Below are 16,191 nucleotides of genomic sequence, written 5' to 3'. Positions count from 1 at the left end.
AGTTGTATCAACATCTGCATGTACTAAATACCTGACTGTCAAATCAAATGAATTCAGTACGATTCAAAAACTTTGACAATATTTATTGTCACGTAACAAAGAACTGAACATATATGTATGATTGCAGATATATATAATGTTCTCTCATTAACTAAATAAAAGTAGGGCTGCATTTCAAAATAAGAGAAAATAAAATGTGAAAATTGTGCATGTTCAAATAAAGGGCTCAACTTCAGAAAAATAAAATAAAGGGAGCAAAAGCTTGAATTTCCCTTTTTCTGTTTCACATATTGACTCAAAAGTCTCAAACCAATTTTACAGATAATAAATCTCAACACATCTTAACAATTGAACAGTTTTAGAATCACTTTCTTCCCCTCTTATATCCCACTCCCCCACTTTGTTCGTCTGTTTCTCTCCCTTTGTTTTCTCTACCTGTTTCTCTATCTGTCTTTTTCTTTCTCCCGTCTTCTCATGTGTAACTTGCCTCTAACTCTCATCTGTCTGCACTGTAGAGTCGCAATGTTTACCTGCTGGAATGCACAGACTTGATTGGCTGAGTGGTATCACGTGGGATGGCTTAACTCGCATGCAATTGGTCTGTGCGTTTCCTCATCCGCTAAACCACTACCGTAAAGACTACAAAAGCTGCGCTGATTACAAATAGAAGCGCCCCGTCAGGTTTTAAATCATAACCTTCTGTTTTGGCTGTAGGTCCGGGTCCGTACGGGACGGCTTCTGGGTCCGGACCCGGACCGCGGTCCGCCTGTTAGTGACCTCTGCTGTAGGACCTTTACCAGCAAAAACACTGACCTTGTCAGGACCAGCATACCTTATGGGGACCAGAGCTCTGTCCTTATGAGGTCCTGGTTTTGATTTGGCTGTCCACAATGAATGGAAGTGAATGTACTGTCATTATACTGTGTACTTGTGTGTATGTGCATTTATCTATCTGTATAGGTAGATAAATAGAAAATAATCATGGAAAGGATAATATATTTCATTTATTCCTCAAGAAAAGAAATGACAATGAACATATTGAGTATTTTTATTATACAAAGGAAACAAAGGAAATTAGCACTGTAGCAGTTAAGGAAAATCTTACATGAAAATATAATTATGAACAAACTTATTGAATCTAAAGATCAAACTTAGATGAACTGATATTTAAAGCTGCACTGATCTTTATTTGAAATGTCTGTACCAGGAGGGATCAGTTAAAGTGTCACAGCTCGTTTGAAGGTGACATTTAATCTGCCAAGACATGAGTAACTGAATACAAACTATGATGTATAACAACACTAGGTTAACAAGGTTAAAATGAAGAGGAAAGGGATCATTCACAATGGTTTATTGCTCTGAATCAAATGTTTTAAGGTCATGAATCATCCCGTATTTTTCTGAAACATCAACGGGGAAATGAATTGAGTTTCCCCTTTTCTTTTTCTAAATATATAACAAAATTTCACATAAAAAAAAGACTTAACAACTAAACGGCTTTAACTTTCCTCTTTGTTCACAACTACTGTGTGCTGCCAGGATTTACTATCATAAAGACGGAAAAAGCTGCGCAGGTTAAAATAAGACTACCGTAAGTGCGAGAGAAGTTAAAATAGAAACGGTTCGTCAAAATCTAAAAACAGCGTCCGAGTCCAGTTCGGACTCTTCAGGTGAGTCCAAGCCTCGACTGCGCAGCCACCTGCCCTACAACGCGTCGACGCATGTTTAGCAAGTGGACGTATTTACGAAAGCGATGACGTCGATTACGTTGACGCGTCGCCCCAGCGCTAGTCCTGGGCTGCCAGCCTTTCTTTGAGATCAAAGACTTTGCTCTGATTGGTCGGCGGTCTCTGAGATGGGATGCACGGATTTTTCGTTCTTTTGAGGTTTTGGTTTCCCTCAAAATGGACGGGGAGGCACTTTTTTCCAACCATATTACAGGCCACAATCACAAACATTGACTTCTTGGTTACATTAATATATGAATTCAACTTTGGAGGACAGTTGTAGGATAACACTTCATACACCATCATTTCCTCCCTGCTGCTGCACAAGTTACCCTTCACATAGAGGCCTGATGTGCTGCAGATCTGCTGGACGCCAACCTTCTTATCGGCCGGGAGGAACGACTGCTTCGTTGTTCTGCACCAGAGTCCTTGCTTATTTAGATACCTGCAAAATGAGATCAATATTTCACTGTGTATTATTCACATTGTTTAAATCCAACCCCTTTATGGGTTGGAGATCAAATGACATTAACTGTATCTGCTGCTGATTGGATATGATAAATATAATGATGCTCTTTGATATGACACAGTGCTGTTGCTGACATTGCCTCTTTCAAAAGGCAACAATCTATAAAAGAATTGAATTCACCTTTCCCAGTCTTTTTTAGAATTCAAGGTCCCGTTGGTTTGAATGATGTGTTTCTTCGTAAAGTTTTCGTAATTCTCGAATACGCTCTTGTGGTGACAGGGCTTCGAGTAGTTAGGCTTCTCGTGTTCGCTGGTAAACATCGTCTGGACGACAGACAAGATGATGCCAGTCAGGAGAATGATCTTCATTTTGTCTAGAGTGTGAGAGAAAGATTATTACACAGGGTTTTTGAGCAGAATAATGTGTTGTTCCAAAACAATATTTATTCAGTATTCAATATTATTTGTCAGTGCAGCTCATAGCAGGACTCAAATCTACAGCAACCAAAGCACAAGTGATAAAATACAACCGAGTATTATGTCCATGTTGAACATGACAAATTCACAGGTTTGGAGAATAAAGACCTAAAGTTGTAATTTAAAGAATAAGTCGTAATATTTCCAGAAAATGTCTCATTTTTGTTTTTGTTCCAAGGATCCTACATGACAACCGATATACAACTTTATTCTCTTAATTTTATGACTTTATTCTTACGATATTACAACTTTATTCTCTCAGATTTTCTTCCCTTTAAGTGGCTTTAATTCTCCGTCATAATGAACTATTACCGATATTTAAATATTTTCTATACAGTGCTTTGAATATTGTCATTGATATTATAATTACCAAATCAGTTTTACTCCTTCTCACAGTGTATATAAATACAACTGGTGCATTAGAATCAGCCGGACTGAAGATGAGGTCAGTTTTGTAATTTATAAAATTACTCTTGAGGCTGAATTTACGTTAAAAAGTACAAAACTTTGAATTTGAATGTTAGTCCCAGCTTTAAATAAGTAAAGGAAAGTCAGTAAGAGGGTGAAGGTGGAGAGACCTTTTCTCACCTTTCTCTGCAGCTGAGTTCGTCGGGAGAGGATCAGTATCACCCAAAGATGAAGTCTGTGCAATAAGTCAGAAAACATTCCTCCTTTATAAACCGCTCAGCGTCCAATACTTTGACCACAAGAGTTTGACAACCAATGAAGATGCAGCAAACTCGTTTCTGACCATATATGTCTGTAGTTAGTGTGCAGATAACGAGATGCGGTCAGAGTGTGTGTGCGGACTTCTGACATGTGGTGATGTGCATGTTTGTGGGGAGCCACATGTGAAGTTGTCAAGCACCTCTTGTGTCTCTGTATCAGATCGCGAGTCACTAAAGCGTGAGAAGAAATTAAAATGTACTTGTTGAAGATGTGGGTGTTTTTAACAAAGGAAGTGGTGTGTGTGCAGTTTCACATATGTACAAAAGAAAGTCTTCTCAGCCTCAAAGTTGTGACAAATGCATTTAATGATCATAAAACATATAAAACTAAATATTGAAATCTGTAACATCTGTCTCCATAGCGCCTCTAGTGGTCAAACAGGACACAGGCACAAGTTCATTGGTTGGTAAATAATCACATGACAGACTTTGGTTTCTACTCTTAAAAAATCGTGTGTAAAAATGGAGGACATGACAGCTCCCAAAAGTAAAGACAGAAAATATGTCGGCCATCTTTATTTACAGTCTGACGAAAAGAGTAACTATGGTAACCCGAAGTTGGGAAAGTGTTTAATTCCCCCTCCACCTCTACCAAAACAAATCAGTTGTCTAGCACCTCTTGTCTCTGTATCAGATCACGAGTCACTAAAGCGTGAGAAGATGCTCAAACCCGTCGTTAAGAAGTGTCGCACGTTACCTGTCCAGTAAACACAAGCATGTGAGTGCAAGGGGGATCATCAGGTTATAAAGTTTTATTTGTTTTATACCAACACCACAGAAATAAAAAACATAGAAAAAAGCTCTCGTCATTTAAACCCTCTTCGTGTAACAGGATTTATGAAATACAGTTTACATTAAACCACAACCAGCAGAAAGACAGATGTGTACCCATCACACAGCCTGGCTGGCTGGCTGCGTATAGGGCATAGCTCCATGTTAATGGGTGGGACATGGACCAACCCAAAAAGTCAAAGTACCTGTTAAATAAAACGACTCTGGCTCCAAATGATGTCAAAAGCGCAAGATAAGAAAAAGCTAATAAAATAAGATCCATTATTATCCCTACAACGAGGACATTTTAATGGCAACACCCGTATCCAGCATATTTTGGCTTCATATTTGTAACAGGAGGAGGTGGAGATGCGTCGTCCATCTTTTTCTGCGTCTCTGATAATGTCACAATATAATATATTGTAATTTTCAGCTACTGTAACGGACACACGCTTTATTTACTGCCTTTCAACAGAAGAGATGATCAGAGGAGCTGCGTTTTGACCATTTTGCTCGAGATGCGGACTGAAATACGGGAAGATCTCTCCGCCGAACGAACACTCAGTGAACGAGTAAATGTGAGACCGAGCCGTCGTGTCGTAGAAGGACACGAGACCTTCCTCGTAATCCACGAACACCCCCACCTTCTGAGGTTTCTCTGTCAGCGGCAGGCTGACGCGTGGAGCTGTCAGGGCTGCGTAACCTTTGTCCTCATAGTGCACAGTCGCCCAGTAGCCGTTGTCTGGGTTCAGCGAGAGCTTCCCCTTGCGGTTTGCGTCCCCTCTGGCCACGCCCAGGTCCCACCCGGTCTTGTTGCCGACCTCCACCTCCCAGTATGACCTGCCGGAGGTCAAGCCGTTGAGCCCCAGGACGCTGCCGAACATGTCAAACCTCTGCGGAGTGTCGGGAACTTCCTGGTTCCTTCCTCCGTCTCGCACCTTCTTCCCACCGTCAGAGAGAGTGAGGAAGGGATGGGCTGTAGCTGGGTCCAGCTTCACATCCACTGCAGAAGAATACAACAGAATAATGGACATAGAATCGTGATGCATTTGATATGGTAAACTTCAGAAAATATAAACATTCAAAGAATCAAGTTTTAGAGATGTAGTGAAATGACGTATGTTTGTCACGGACAAACTGAAAAGTTATTCTTTTTTTTCTGCAAAAATTAACTCGGAGAAATAAGTGAAAAGAGACATTAAGCAAATCACACTTTAGACAAAAGGGCGATCATTTACTATATTCATAAATGGATTTTTCTTTTCTTGGTTTTTAACTTTTGAAAAAGACAATACATAGTTTTATATCTGCTCCTTCATGTGAGTCCCTGTCATCACGTTTTCGAGGAAATGGGTGATAAGAAATAATCTGTTTACCACCTAACACCAAAGTTAAACTACATGTGAAACTTCTCACAGTTCTTTTGCTCCTGCAGCAAAGCTGTGGTGATTACATGGAAATTAAAATGAACTTGTTGAGGATGTGGGTGTTTTTAACAAAGGAAGTGATGTGTGTGCAGTTTCAGTTTCACACGTTGCTTTAGAAAACTTTAAGAATCTGTCGATTGAGTAAAGATCAGATGCGTTGGGAGCCCAACACCTAAATAGATGATGACGATTTTATTATTCAGATGCAGGGATCAGATTAAAAAAATAATACATATCAAAGTATAAATGATAATGTCCAATTTTCAAAAATTGGAAAAAACGGCTGCGAAATCTTAATTTGATGTTGTTCTGACAAACGTATAACTCAAAAGGAGAAAATGTGAGTTTTTTATACAGACAAGTGAACTAATAAGCGTAACTCGAATCACATGTAACCATATATTTTAAAAAGCTGAGACACGCACCTGCATATGTGGGAATTCTCTTGAGTTCTGTGAAAACATAGATGAAGTTAAAGTCACACAGATCTTCATCAGATGAAACACAAACCTGGATAAACACAAAGGACTCACCAACAGAGGAGAGCTCTTCTATTTGCAGCTGAATTTGTTCCATCATGGCAGACGTTGTAGTTCTCAAGGAACCGAAGGAGAACGAAGTATCAACACTTGTATTGTCCCAATCCGTGAGTTCATCCTGAGAGATCTGCGTGAGGGGAAATCTCACAACGTCAGTTTAAAATCAACCTAATGGAGACGGGACGATGTCTTTGCACGTCAGATCCTCGACTCACCTGAAGGTCTGGGTTTCCGTCCAACTCAGCGATGGTCTTCTGGAGTTCGTCAGTTTCTCTTTCCAGCCCCTGAAGCAGATCTTTTGCTTCTCTCTTTACGCTTTGTCTCCTTTAAGGTCAAACACAGGACGTTACGCTGATGGATCAATAATATGTCTGACCACACTTCACTGTGAGCCACGTAGAACCAACCTCTCCTCCAGAGGCTGCAGAGCTTTTTGCCGAGCGTCCTCCACGACTTTCATCACCTTGGAGAAGACGTTGTTGATCTCCAGCCACTCGGTGTCCAAGCTAACCTGATGATGGACAGTGGACATGTCAAGAGAAACATGGACAGAAACCATATTGTAAAACGTGAATTCTTACCTTCAAGCCTTTCACAGATAATTTCACTTCTGCCATCTTGAGTTCCCTAATTTGAATTCTCTGCTGTAGCTCCGCCCTCGTATTGTCTTGCTTTGCCTTAAAGGACGAAAAAGGAAAAATAGATAAGGTGTAATAGAACCGTAGACGAGAAAGATGGACGACGTGTCTCCACTTTCCCTATTTCTCACACAGGATTCATCCTCTGGGGACCATGTGGTGTCTGTGCCAAATTTCAGATTTGATGACCCAATAAACAGTTTTATTCAGTGTTATCAGAAGTGTAATAATAACCTTCATCAGCAGTTTTTCCGCCTCCCTCTGCTTCTCCTCTTCGTCCTCTCTTGGGCTGACTGTGGTTGTTGGAGGCGTCGTCTAAAAGGAGAAAAACATTCGGTAATATAATGATGAAGAATCCGTTTCTTCGGCATCTGTTGATTGCGTCGAACTCTTTGTTCTTACGATCTGATTAGCGGGATGAAACTGCATTTGCTCCCAAGCGTGAACTTCTAACAGGTCAAACATCTGTGCCTGCACCTGCTCCGCGCCGGTGGAGAAATCAAGCGCTCGACGAGCTTTGTCCGTGTTGGTGGCGGTTTGATGATGAGGGCGCTCAGGAGTCTGGAAAACTGTGGAAACAAAGCTGTCAATCAAAGCTGCTTTATTGTGTGTTTATTCGTATAATGTTAAAACTCGTACATGGTTCGCTTGTCTCGTCCGCGGTGACGTCGGCAGCTGCCGGATGAATGTGGCCGTTGAGCGTCTGCGGCGAATGCTTGATGGGAGGCTAAGAAAAAAGTGCAAGATTCAATCATTTTCAGTCTGAAGGACTTTACAAATTTTTTATACTTAATAATCCTAATGATTGAAAAAAAATGGCAAATGAAGTTTACAGGAATAAAGTTCTCAGGCTCGTTCAGCTGGGTTGGACGTCCCGTGGAGGGAATGAGAGGAGAGTTCCTCCTCTCTGGGACCCTCACTCCCTTCACTGTGCATCCCCTCTTCCCCTGGTGGATCCTCAGGCCCTGATTGGTCGTCACTTTGGACCAACCACACTTACAAACCTGGAGGCTCTCGTCTGAGTCGGCTGTTTGAGACATTATGGAAGAATTCAATCAAAATTTGGTCTTTATTTCCTTTTCAAATACGCATTCAGAACCAGAAAATACAACTATTATATATTCGATATTTTGTTAAAGTCTTGATTTGTTTTCCACCGATTTTTGTAGCCACAACCTTTAATTTCACACATTTCACCTTTTTCGCAGCATATAAATATTGATATAGTTTATACATTTACTAAGAACCACTCACCAGACTCTATAGAAGTCATCACAGGCTCGTTCGGCTCGTTCAGCTGGATTGGACGTCCCGTGAAGGGAATGAGAGGAGAGTAACTCCTCTCTGGGATCCTCACTCCCTTCACTGTGCATCCCATCTTCCCCTGGTGGATCCTCAGGCCCTGATAGGTCGTCACTTTGGACCAACCACACTCACAAACCTGGAGCATCATGTCTGAGTCGGCTGTTTGAGACATTATGGAGAATTTATTCAGATGTTTTCAAATACGTATTTTGAAGCTGAAACTGTTATATATTCAATATTTGGTATTGATTATGTTTCCACGCCGATTTTTGCTAGCGTCAGTCCTTTAATTTCACACATTTTACCTTTTTAGCAGCAAATAAATTGGAGACAACAGTGATATAGTTTGTACACTTATTAAAAACCACTCACCAGACCAGGGGAAGAAGTCCATCTCAGGCTGGTTCAGCTGGGTGGACGTCCCGTGGAGGAAGGTTCAGGAGAGTAACTCCTCTCTGGGACCCTCACTCCTTCACTGTGCATCCCATCTTCCCCTGGTGGATCCTCAGGCCGTGATAGGTCGTCACTTTGGACCAACCACACACACAAACCTGGAGACTCATGTCGAACGTGTTCTGTATCTGTTGAAAAACACGTTTTTACATTTGTATGCATGAAATTTGTGATTTATTCTGGAGCAGAACTGAATCCAACATGGACAGTTTCACACTTTGCTCAGTTTTCTACTAAATGTAGTGAAGTTTAATCTTTTGGAATGAAAACTTTATCATTCTCACATTGACTATCAACGTGATTTTGTTTGTTTAAAAAATTGTACAATACAGAATTGTGGCAAATGAAAATAAAAAAACATTTTGTCCATAACTTTTAATACTTTTACTTTAAGTCCAACATAACTTTTTACTGCCAGTTCTGTATTTGCTGCTTTTTCACTTTTACTTTCATTTCATTGATTTGTCTGATCTGTGTTGACTCAGGTGAGATGGTGTTTGGTCGCCCTCTAGTGGCACTGACTGTACACTGTCAACTCACTGCTGCTGGTGACTGTCACAAACAAAGTTGTGTGTGTGTGTGTGTGTGTGTGTGTGTGTGTGTGTGTGTGTGAAGAAGCTCAGTATGACAGGAGCCAATCCTTCAATGAATAAACTAACTGTGGAGTGAGTGGAATCAATAATATCTAACTTTATTTATAAAACACAAGGTGCTTATTAACAAGTTCAAACTAAAGTGTTTAAACCAGTAAAAGCAGCAGAATCAAAGTGAGCTGATCTCTGGAGGGACATGTTGTATTATAGTGGCAACAAAGAGGTAAAATATAGATTCAATAGAACCAAATCAAATCTGAATCAAACTTTTAACTAACCAGGAAAAAAGCAGAACAAATATTCTTCTGTGCTGACATCGTGTTCTGTGAGAGGATCTTGGACATGAACAATTTAACATGAACTGTTTTTTTACTTTTACAACAGGAAACGTGATGTTTTTCCTCCTGACAGCAGCATTTTGAAGTATTATATTTATTAACACATCCTACTGTGTGTTTTCTACCTGCACCAACACAGTCAAACAATAGATTTTGCTCTGGGTCAGTAATTTGTAATATTAGTTCATTCTGCAGCTGGACACAGCCTGAAGAGTTTTATCAAACATCCCTGAACAAGAACAAGTTTCATAATTCATCCTTTAACTTTCACAGTTACTAAATGTCACAAAGTTCTTCATAAAGTTGATAAAGTCTCACCCTGCTCTGCAGCTTCGATGCTCCTCAGTTGAGTGATGATCTCTCTGTCATTTCCCGACTCTCCTCCTCGGTGTTATCTCTCTCTTCAGGACTTTCACTTTCGTTTCATGCGAAACAAACAGGGTCTACTCGCTCTCAGGAGATTTACCAACTGCATTTACAAACTACAGCAACGGCAGTCTAACACAGTTAGACCCTAATTTTACAAGAATAGCGATGTAACCTAAAGAGAATTGAGTCAAAACCTGTAATTTTACACGAACAAAGACGGAGTTTTACAAGAATTGTCATATTTTTACGAGAATAAAGTCTAAAGTAATATTACAGAAGTTAAGTCAAAGGAGGTCATTTTACAATTAAATCATCATTTTACGAGAATACAGTAATAAAATGTAAGTAAAGTAAAAATAATAAAGTTGTAATTTGGTGAAGAAACTGATATAAACTGAAGCTAATTATCATGATGAGGTCATAAATGTGACATATTGCTCAAACATTTCACGGGAATATGAATATGATCCGGTTCCTCTTTTTGGAATTATGTATTTTTATTTGGTCCCTTCACCCAAACACGTTTTGGTGAAATGAGAAATTAGAAAACTACACTTTACTGAGCAACATCAAGTTTCACATATGTACAAAAAAATGTCTTCTCAGCCTCAAAGTTGTGACAAATGCATTTAATGATCATAAAACATATAAAACTAAATATTGAAATCTGTAACATCTGTCTCCATAGCGCCTCTAGTGGTCAGACAGGACACAGGTACAAGTTCATTGGTTGGTAAATAATCACATGACAGACTTTGGTTTCTACTCTTAAAAAATCGTGTGTAAAAATGGAGGACATGACAGCTCCCAAAAGTAAAGACAGAAAATATGATCGCCCCCCGGTGGCTGGCTGTAGAATAGGTCATAAACCCCACCTCCTCCATGTTAGTGAATGGGGCATGGACCAATCAATTAATCATGGACCACGATTTTAAATAAAATTACTTCACCAGCTGAAGATGGCGACGCCTGTATCAGGGATATTTTGGCTTCATATTTGTGCAGCGTGAGGAAGTGGAGACACGTCGGCCATCTTTATTTACAGTCTGCTGAGAACAGTAACTATGGTAACCCAAAGTTGGGAATGTGTTTAATTCCCCCTCCACCTCTACCAAAACAAATCAAACACACACATCTACTCTTCATGACTCATCCATGATTTGTTCACATTGTTTCACGGATGAGATAATCAGCGGATCACCGCTTTCATCGTCTTGCTTTCGGTGTGGACTGAAATACGGGAAAAGTTCACCGCCGAACGAACACCCAGTGAAAGAGTAAACGTGAGACTGAGCCGTCACGTTGTAGAAAGACACAAGATCTTCCTCGTAGTCCACGAACACCCCCACCTTCTCCGGTTTGAGCAGCAGCGAGAGAAGCAGCGGCGTTGCTGTCAGAGCCGCGTACTTGTCGTTGTCGTAGTGCACAGTCGCCCAGTAGCCGTTGTCTGGGTTCAGCGAGAGCTTCCCCTTGCGGTTTGCGTCCCCTCTGGCCACGCCCAGGTCCCACCCGGTCTTGTTGCCGACCTCCACCTCCCAGTATGACTTCCCAGAGGTGAAGCCGTTGAGCCCCAGGACGCTGCCGAACATGTCAAACCTCTCCGGTGCATCGTCGACTTCCGGATCCTCCTCTCCGTCTTTCACTTCCTTTCCGTCATCAGAAAGAACAAGGTGTCGGTGCGCGGTGGCTGGATCCAGCTTCACGTCCACTGTTGAGTACGAGATGAAAGTTACGATGTCATCGGAACAAAACATGTCTACTTCTTCAAAGATATTGTTGTGAGAAGAAACTGAACATATCACACACCTGTGAACTTTGGAATTCTCCCGAGTTCTGTGAAGCGGATAAATAGTTTTAGATCAATCAAGTCAAGATTTGAGCTTTTATCATTTAATAATTTGACTGTTACCGATGGACGTCAGCTTCTCCAGCTCCTGTTGGACTTTTTCTTTCATAATAGCTGTGGTTTTTCTCATCGTCCCAAAAGACAGTGACGTGTCCAACTGAACATCGACCCAGTCCTTGATGTCGTCCAGCTCCTGAAGAGATGGGTAGTTCTGAGAGAGAGAGAGAGAGAGAGAGAGAGAGAGAGAGAGAGAGAGAGAGAGAGAGATGAAAAGACAGACAAGCTGACAGCAATCTAACTAAAGTCCTAAAACACGTAATACCCCCTCTCACCTGCAGGAATTGGATGTGATCCTCAAGTGTACTAATGTCATCCAGCTCAGAGATGGTCGTCTGGAAGCGGCTGATCTCCGCTTCCAGATCCTGTTTGAGGTTCTCTGCCTCCTTCTCCACGACCTGCCTCCTGTCCTTCAGTGGCTGAAGAGCTCTCGCCCGGGCCTCCTCCACGATGGCGAGCACGGCGGCGAACACGGCCTCAATGTCCCAACACTCATTCTCCAGCAGGTCCTGAAGATGGAAGGAAATTGAGCCTCATTTCAACACAGCTCTGTGTCCGTATGTGAGTCAACAGGAAGTGTTTTCAGACGGCCACACAAAGAGACTGGAACCTCAGTTATAATCAAACCCTAAGAAGTCGCATCAATTGTGACACTATAACTATTTTTTTAATGAGGTCCTTTAACTTTAACTTGTGTTTGAAAAAGTCCAGGATCAGTCATGTTTGTTTTTCCTCACCTTGCAGCTCTTCAGAGATTTATCGAGCTCGTCCAGTTGTGTTTCTCTCTTCTGAATCTTTGCCTCTAGTTCTGTTTTGGCGTTTTCAAGTTCAACCTGTAACGGACAATAAGAAAACAAGTCATTATCCCAACTTCAAACATCAACATCCTGCCATATGATGAGAAACTGATAATTCACCTTCTTCTTCTCCCACTCGTCCTCGTTGGAGACAACCTCCTCTGGACCTTCCTCCAGACAGCGGACGCAGATGCATCTCTGCTGCTTCTTGCTGTACAGCTCCAGGGGGCGCCCATGCTTCAGACAGGCCCTGTCGTCCAAGTTCTTCACTGGTGCCACTAACTTGTGACCCTTCAGCCTTTCGGTTGAAGCATGATTCTGCAGGTGGGTGGAACAGTACGAGGCAAGACACACCAGGCAGGACTTCTCGGCCTGGAGCTTTTGCTCTGTGCACATGTCACAGGCCACTTCGCCGTCCTTCCCAGTGAAGATACTTTTGTTTTTCTTCTCAGACTTTTCCAATTTACGCTGCCGGATGATGTCTCTGAGGACGATGTTCACAGCTGCCGTGTTGCTCAGAAGACTCCTGCACAGGGGGCACTCGCTGTATTGGTACTGACAGTTGATGTCCAGGCACCTCTTACAGAAGGTGTGGCCACAAGCTGTAGTGACGGGATCCTGAAACACGTCCATGCAGATGGAGCATGTTAACTGCTTCTCCAGCAAACAGGTCCCTTTGGGTGATGCAGCAGCAGAGGCCATAACGAGAACCACGAGGTCACTGGATGAGAAAGGTCTGAGGGGCGGTTTAAATAAACCTGCATAAAGGAGACATATGTTACTCGTATCCAGTTTGATTATTTTAATTTGTGTGATTACTTTAAAATGTTTTCATGCTCCAAAGTTCAGAAAACATCTCTTTCCTCAGACTGTCCATCGCTGCAGCTCCTCTATTCAGCCTCTGTCTCAAACACTTGGTTTTAGCTCCTGATTCTTTATTTAAAATTTGTGTTTACAGAGAATTTATTTAACACAGTTTCAAAAAGTCACGATGACAAAACACATTTTCAACACTGTGATCCTGTTGTAGCTCTGAGTTATGTTTGCGGTGACACACCTGCAAGACAATCCAGCCTTGGGTGTGTGTGTGTGTGTGTGTGTGTGTGTGTGTGTGTGTGTGTGTGTGTGTGTGTGTGTGTGTGTTCAATCACAATAGCAGAAACTGTAATTATAAAAGTGTGGAGGATCACGTAACAAACCATGTGTACAGATGATCCCACAGTGTGTTACAACATTAAATACCTTATAGTGTAAAGTAATAGAGCAACAATCAACTACAGTAAAAGTATTAACCAGTCGTTGTCTTTCATAGAAGTATATAACTATATAACTAATACAATTCAATATGATAAAACAATACTTTACTACCTTTCAGCTGTTTAGATGCAGTTAGTCCTTCAGGCTAAGATCTCCTTCTCTCTACTGCCACATAGGGTGTGTGTGTGTGTGTGTGTGTGTGTGTGTGCATGCGTGCGTGTGTGTGTGTGTGTGTGTGCGTGTGCGTGTGTGTGCCTGCCTTCAGTTAAGTTTCATTTCTGACAAAGTTCCCACCCTGCAGTTACTTCCTTTATCCAAAGAGACACGTCAGCATGATAAGTAAATATATGAGAGTTTTGCATGGGTGTGTTGCTCAGTTTTATTGTGATTATTATTACAGCAGCGACTGGTCAAACCTGTTTCATTGTCTGAGACAGAAACACAACTCGGACATAGCAAAGGAAAAAAGCGACTAGATTTGTGATCCGCGCTGTTCGCTCCTTCTGTCGTGTTGTGAAATGTTTATTGAATAGATTGTGTAAATCCCGGCTTCCTGGTGTGTGCTGGACTCGTTCATTTGATATCTTCACATCAGAATATCAGAGCAAACTTTGTTCCAGGGGTCTGTACGGAGAATGGTCCACATCATGTTCCCTCAGGTCATTAGGATGTGTGGAGAAATCTCTGTAGAGAAGAGAAACGTCTCCGTCAGAGGATACAAGTGCTGAGTGTGACTTCTGACCTTGAGACTCTGACCTGCAGGAAGTGGAGGTCGTCCTCAGTCTGTGAAAGCTGCTCCAGCTCAGTGTGTTTCCTCTGCAGCTCACAGATTTCTCCCTCCAGCTGTTTGATGAGCTCTTTGCTTTGTGTCCGTGTCTCCTTCAGATCCTCAACCTGACTCAGTCTCTCCTGAATCACCTGCTGCAGTTTCATCCTCATCCGCTTTAATTGAATCTGTGGAAAATATAAACGTTGTTATGAACAGAAGCTTGTGATACAGAGTCAGTGTAGTTCATATAAAACCAAACCAGTGTTGCCTCGTTCTCTCAGAGGAATTTATTGTTTTCTTCCTCTTGAGATAAGTTTGTTTTGTACGACAGGATGTCAGGGACACTTAAAGAACAGATACAGGATTTTTATATTAACACAGGACATATTTCATTTTGGTTAAGGACTTTTTCATGTCGAATAAATCATTAGATCAGTTTTTTGTTGTATATTTCTATGTGTAGGATTGTTGGGCCTTGGCGGAGACACGTACATTCTCCAGTGAGACTTTACCTTCTTCTTGGCAGCCTCTTTGTGCACAGGGATGATGTGATGGCCCCGGTGTTCTGTCTGGGAACACATGGCACAGACGCATGTCCGGTCGCTCCTGCAGAACCTGTCTAACGGCTTCCCGTGCACTCTGCACACAGGGTCCTCCAGGTTCTTCGCCACACCGATCAAAAGATGGCGCCCAAGGTCCTCGCTCTGGTAGTGCAGCTCCAGGTGAGCGTCGCAGTAGGAGGCCAGACACACCAGGCAGGACTTGACTGCTCGACGCCTCCCTGGGCAGAGGTCACAGGGAACCTCGCCGGCTTTTAGAGGTGCGGCCCCGACCTGGCTCTGTGTGGTGGGGTGTGTCTGGAGCTGGGGTCTGGTGGGGAAGAAGGCCTTGCAGAGGGGGCACTGACAGGAACCACTGATCCTCCAGTATTCTCCTATACAGGCCAGACAGAAGCAGTGTCCACAGGGGAGGGACGCCGGGCGGGTGAACTCATCCAGACAGATGCAGCACAGCTCTGACATCAGTGTCTCTCCTCACATGTGAACACGTGCATGCAGATAAACTGTAAACAGATAATCGTCTCTTCTGTAGAGAAAACAGTTGCATTAGCACAGATTTGCATTAGCAGTTTGGTAATGTTCACATTTTTGTCACAGGGTGTTTGGCCCTTGACCCTCTCAACATTTTCAAGGAGGTTTATATCGGCTGGAGAGGAAATATGCTTATGCAATACAATATACTGTATATCCTCCAGCCAATCAGGATTGAGTATTTTCTGTAATCGTGGTGAAGCGTTAATTCAAGATGGCCTGTGGATTGCGTCGTAGGTTACATGCAGTAAAAGTATATACGATAAAATCATATTTCTGGTTGTGGAGTCGTATTGATGTTCCAGCTAAAACATCCTGAAGAGTGTTAATTCTTTTCTGCTTATTCAATTCATGTGAACTATAAACAATGTCCACTACACCGCCTGGTGTTTACATTTTACCACACATAGTACATGATAACACAACAGTACTGCAGTAATTTAAATGAATAAATAACATAAATAAAACACCATGAAGATAAAAATACACAAGTCTCGTACTGTATGTGTCCCGAGGCTGTAGCAGTGTTGAGTTCCAGTCG

The 16,191-nt window shown here is 42.0% G+C and overlaps 3 protein-coding genes across 5 annotated transcripts; all 3 read right to left on the bottom strand.

Annotated features, from left to right (window-relative positions):
* Positions 1-1,081: 1,081 nt before the first annotated feature.
* LOC118102432 lies at positions 1,082-3,575 on the bottom strand. Of its 2 annotated transcripts, none has more exons than XR_004694681.2 (3): positions 3,261-3,422; positions 2,377-2,569; positions 1,082-2,172 (listed from the first exon to the last, which is right to left on the bottom strand). XR_004694681.2 is itself a non-coding variant. In XM_035148589.2 (3 exons), exons 1-3 carry the CDS (start codon positions 3,336-3,338, stop codon positions 1,788-1,790), a joined length of 666 nt encoding a protein of 221 aa, XP_035004480.2. In that variant the 5' UTR covers positions 3,339-3,575; the 3' UTR covers positions 1,082-1,787. The 2 variants fall into 2 exon arrangements, 1 of the variants encoding a protein (XP_035004480.2); XM_035148589.2 differs by having other exon boundaries at positions 3,251-3,575.
* Positions 3,576-4,137: 562 nt separating this feature from the next.
* Positions 4,138-9,871, bottom strand: LOC118102968 (E3 ubiquitin-protein ligase TRIM21-like). 2 transcript variants are annotated; one of them, XM_047338824.1, is made up of 13 exons: positions 9,783-9,871; positions 8,453-8,661; positions 8,030-8,239; positions 7,609-7,802; positions 7,415-7,502; positions 7,178-7,344; positions 7,010-7,090; positions 6,719-6,814; positions 6,545-6,648; positions 6,353-6,461; positions 6,132-6,264; positions 6,024-6,050; positions 4,138-5,174 (listed from the first exon to the last, which is right to left on the bottom strand). In XM_047338824.1, exons 2-13 carry the CDS (start codon positions 8,472-8,474, stop codon positions 4,630-4,632), a joined length of 1,776 nt encoding a protein of 591 aa, XP_047194780.1. In that variant the 5' UTR covers positions 8,475-8,661; positions 9,783-9,871; the 3' UTR covers positions 4,138-4,629. The 2 variants fall into 2 exon arrangements, with proteins under 2 accessions (XP_047194780.1, XP_047194781.1); XM_047338825.1 differs by having other exon boundaries at positions 7,253-7,344.
* Positions 9,872-10,311: 440 nt separating this feature from the next.
* Positions 10,312-14,046, bottom strand: LOC124851339 (E3 ubiquitin-protein ligase TRIM39-like). The gene is made up of 7 exons (XM_047338826.1): positions 13,902-14,046; positions 12,654-13,291; positions 12,474-12,569; positions 12,012-12,245; positions 11,743-11,890; positions 11,640-11,666; positions 10,312-11,541 (listed from the first exon to the last, which is right to left on the bottom strand). Exons 2-7 carry the CDS (start codon positions 13,233-13,235, stop codon positions 10,976-10,978), a joined length of 1,653 nt encoding a protein of 550 aa, XP_047194782.1. The 5' UTR covers positions 13,236-13,291; positions 13,902-14,046; the 3' UTR covers positions 10,312-10,975.
* Positions 14,047-16,191: the final 2,145 nt, after the last annotated feature.

Source organism: Hippoglossus stenolepis, chromosome 23, assembly GCF_022539355.2.
Source record: "Hippoglossus stenolepis isolate QCI-W04-F060 chromosome 23, HSTE1.2, whole genome shotgun sequence".
NCBI lineage: Eukaryota > Metazoa > Chordata > Actinopteri > Pleuronectiformes > Pleuronectidae > Hippoglossus > Hippoglossus stenolepis.
Note: the sequence above shows the minus strand (reverse complement) of the source record. Positions and strands in the feature narration are given on the sequence as shown.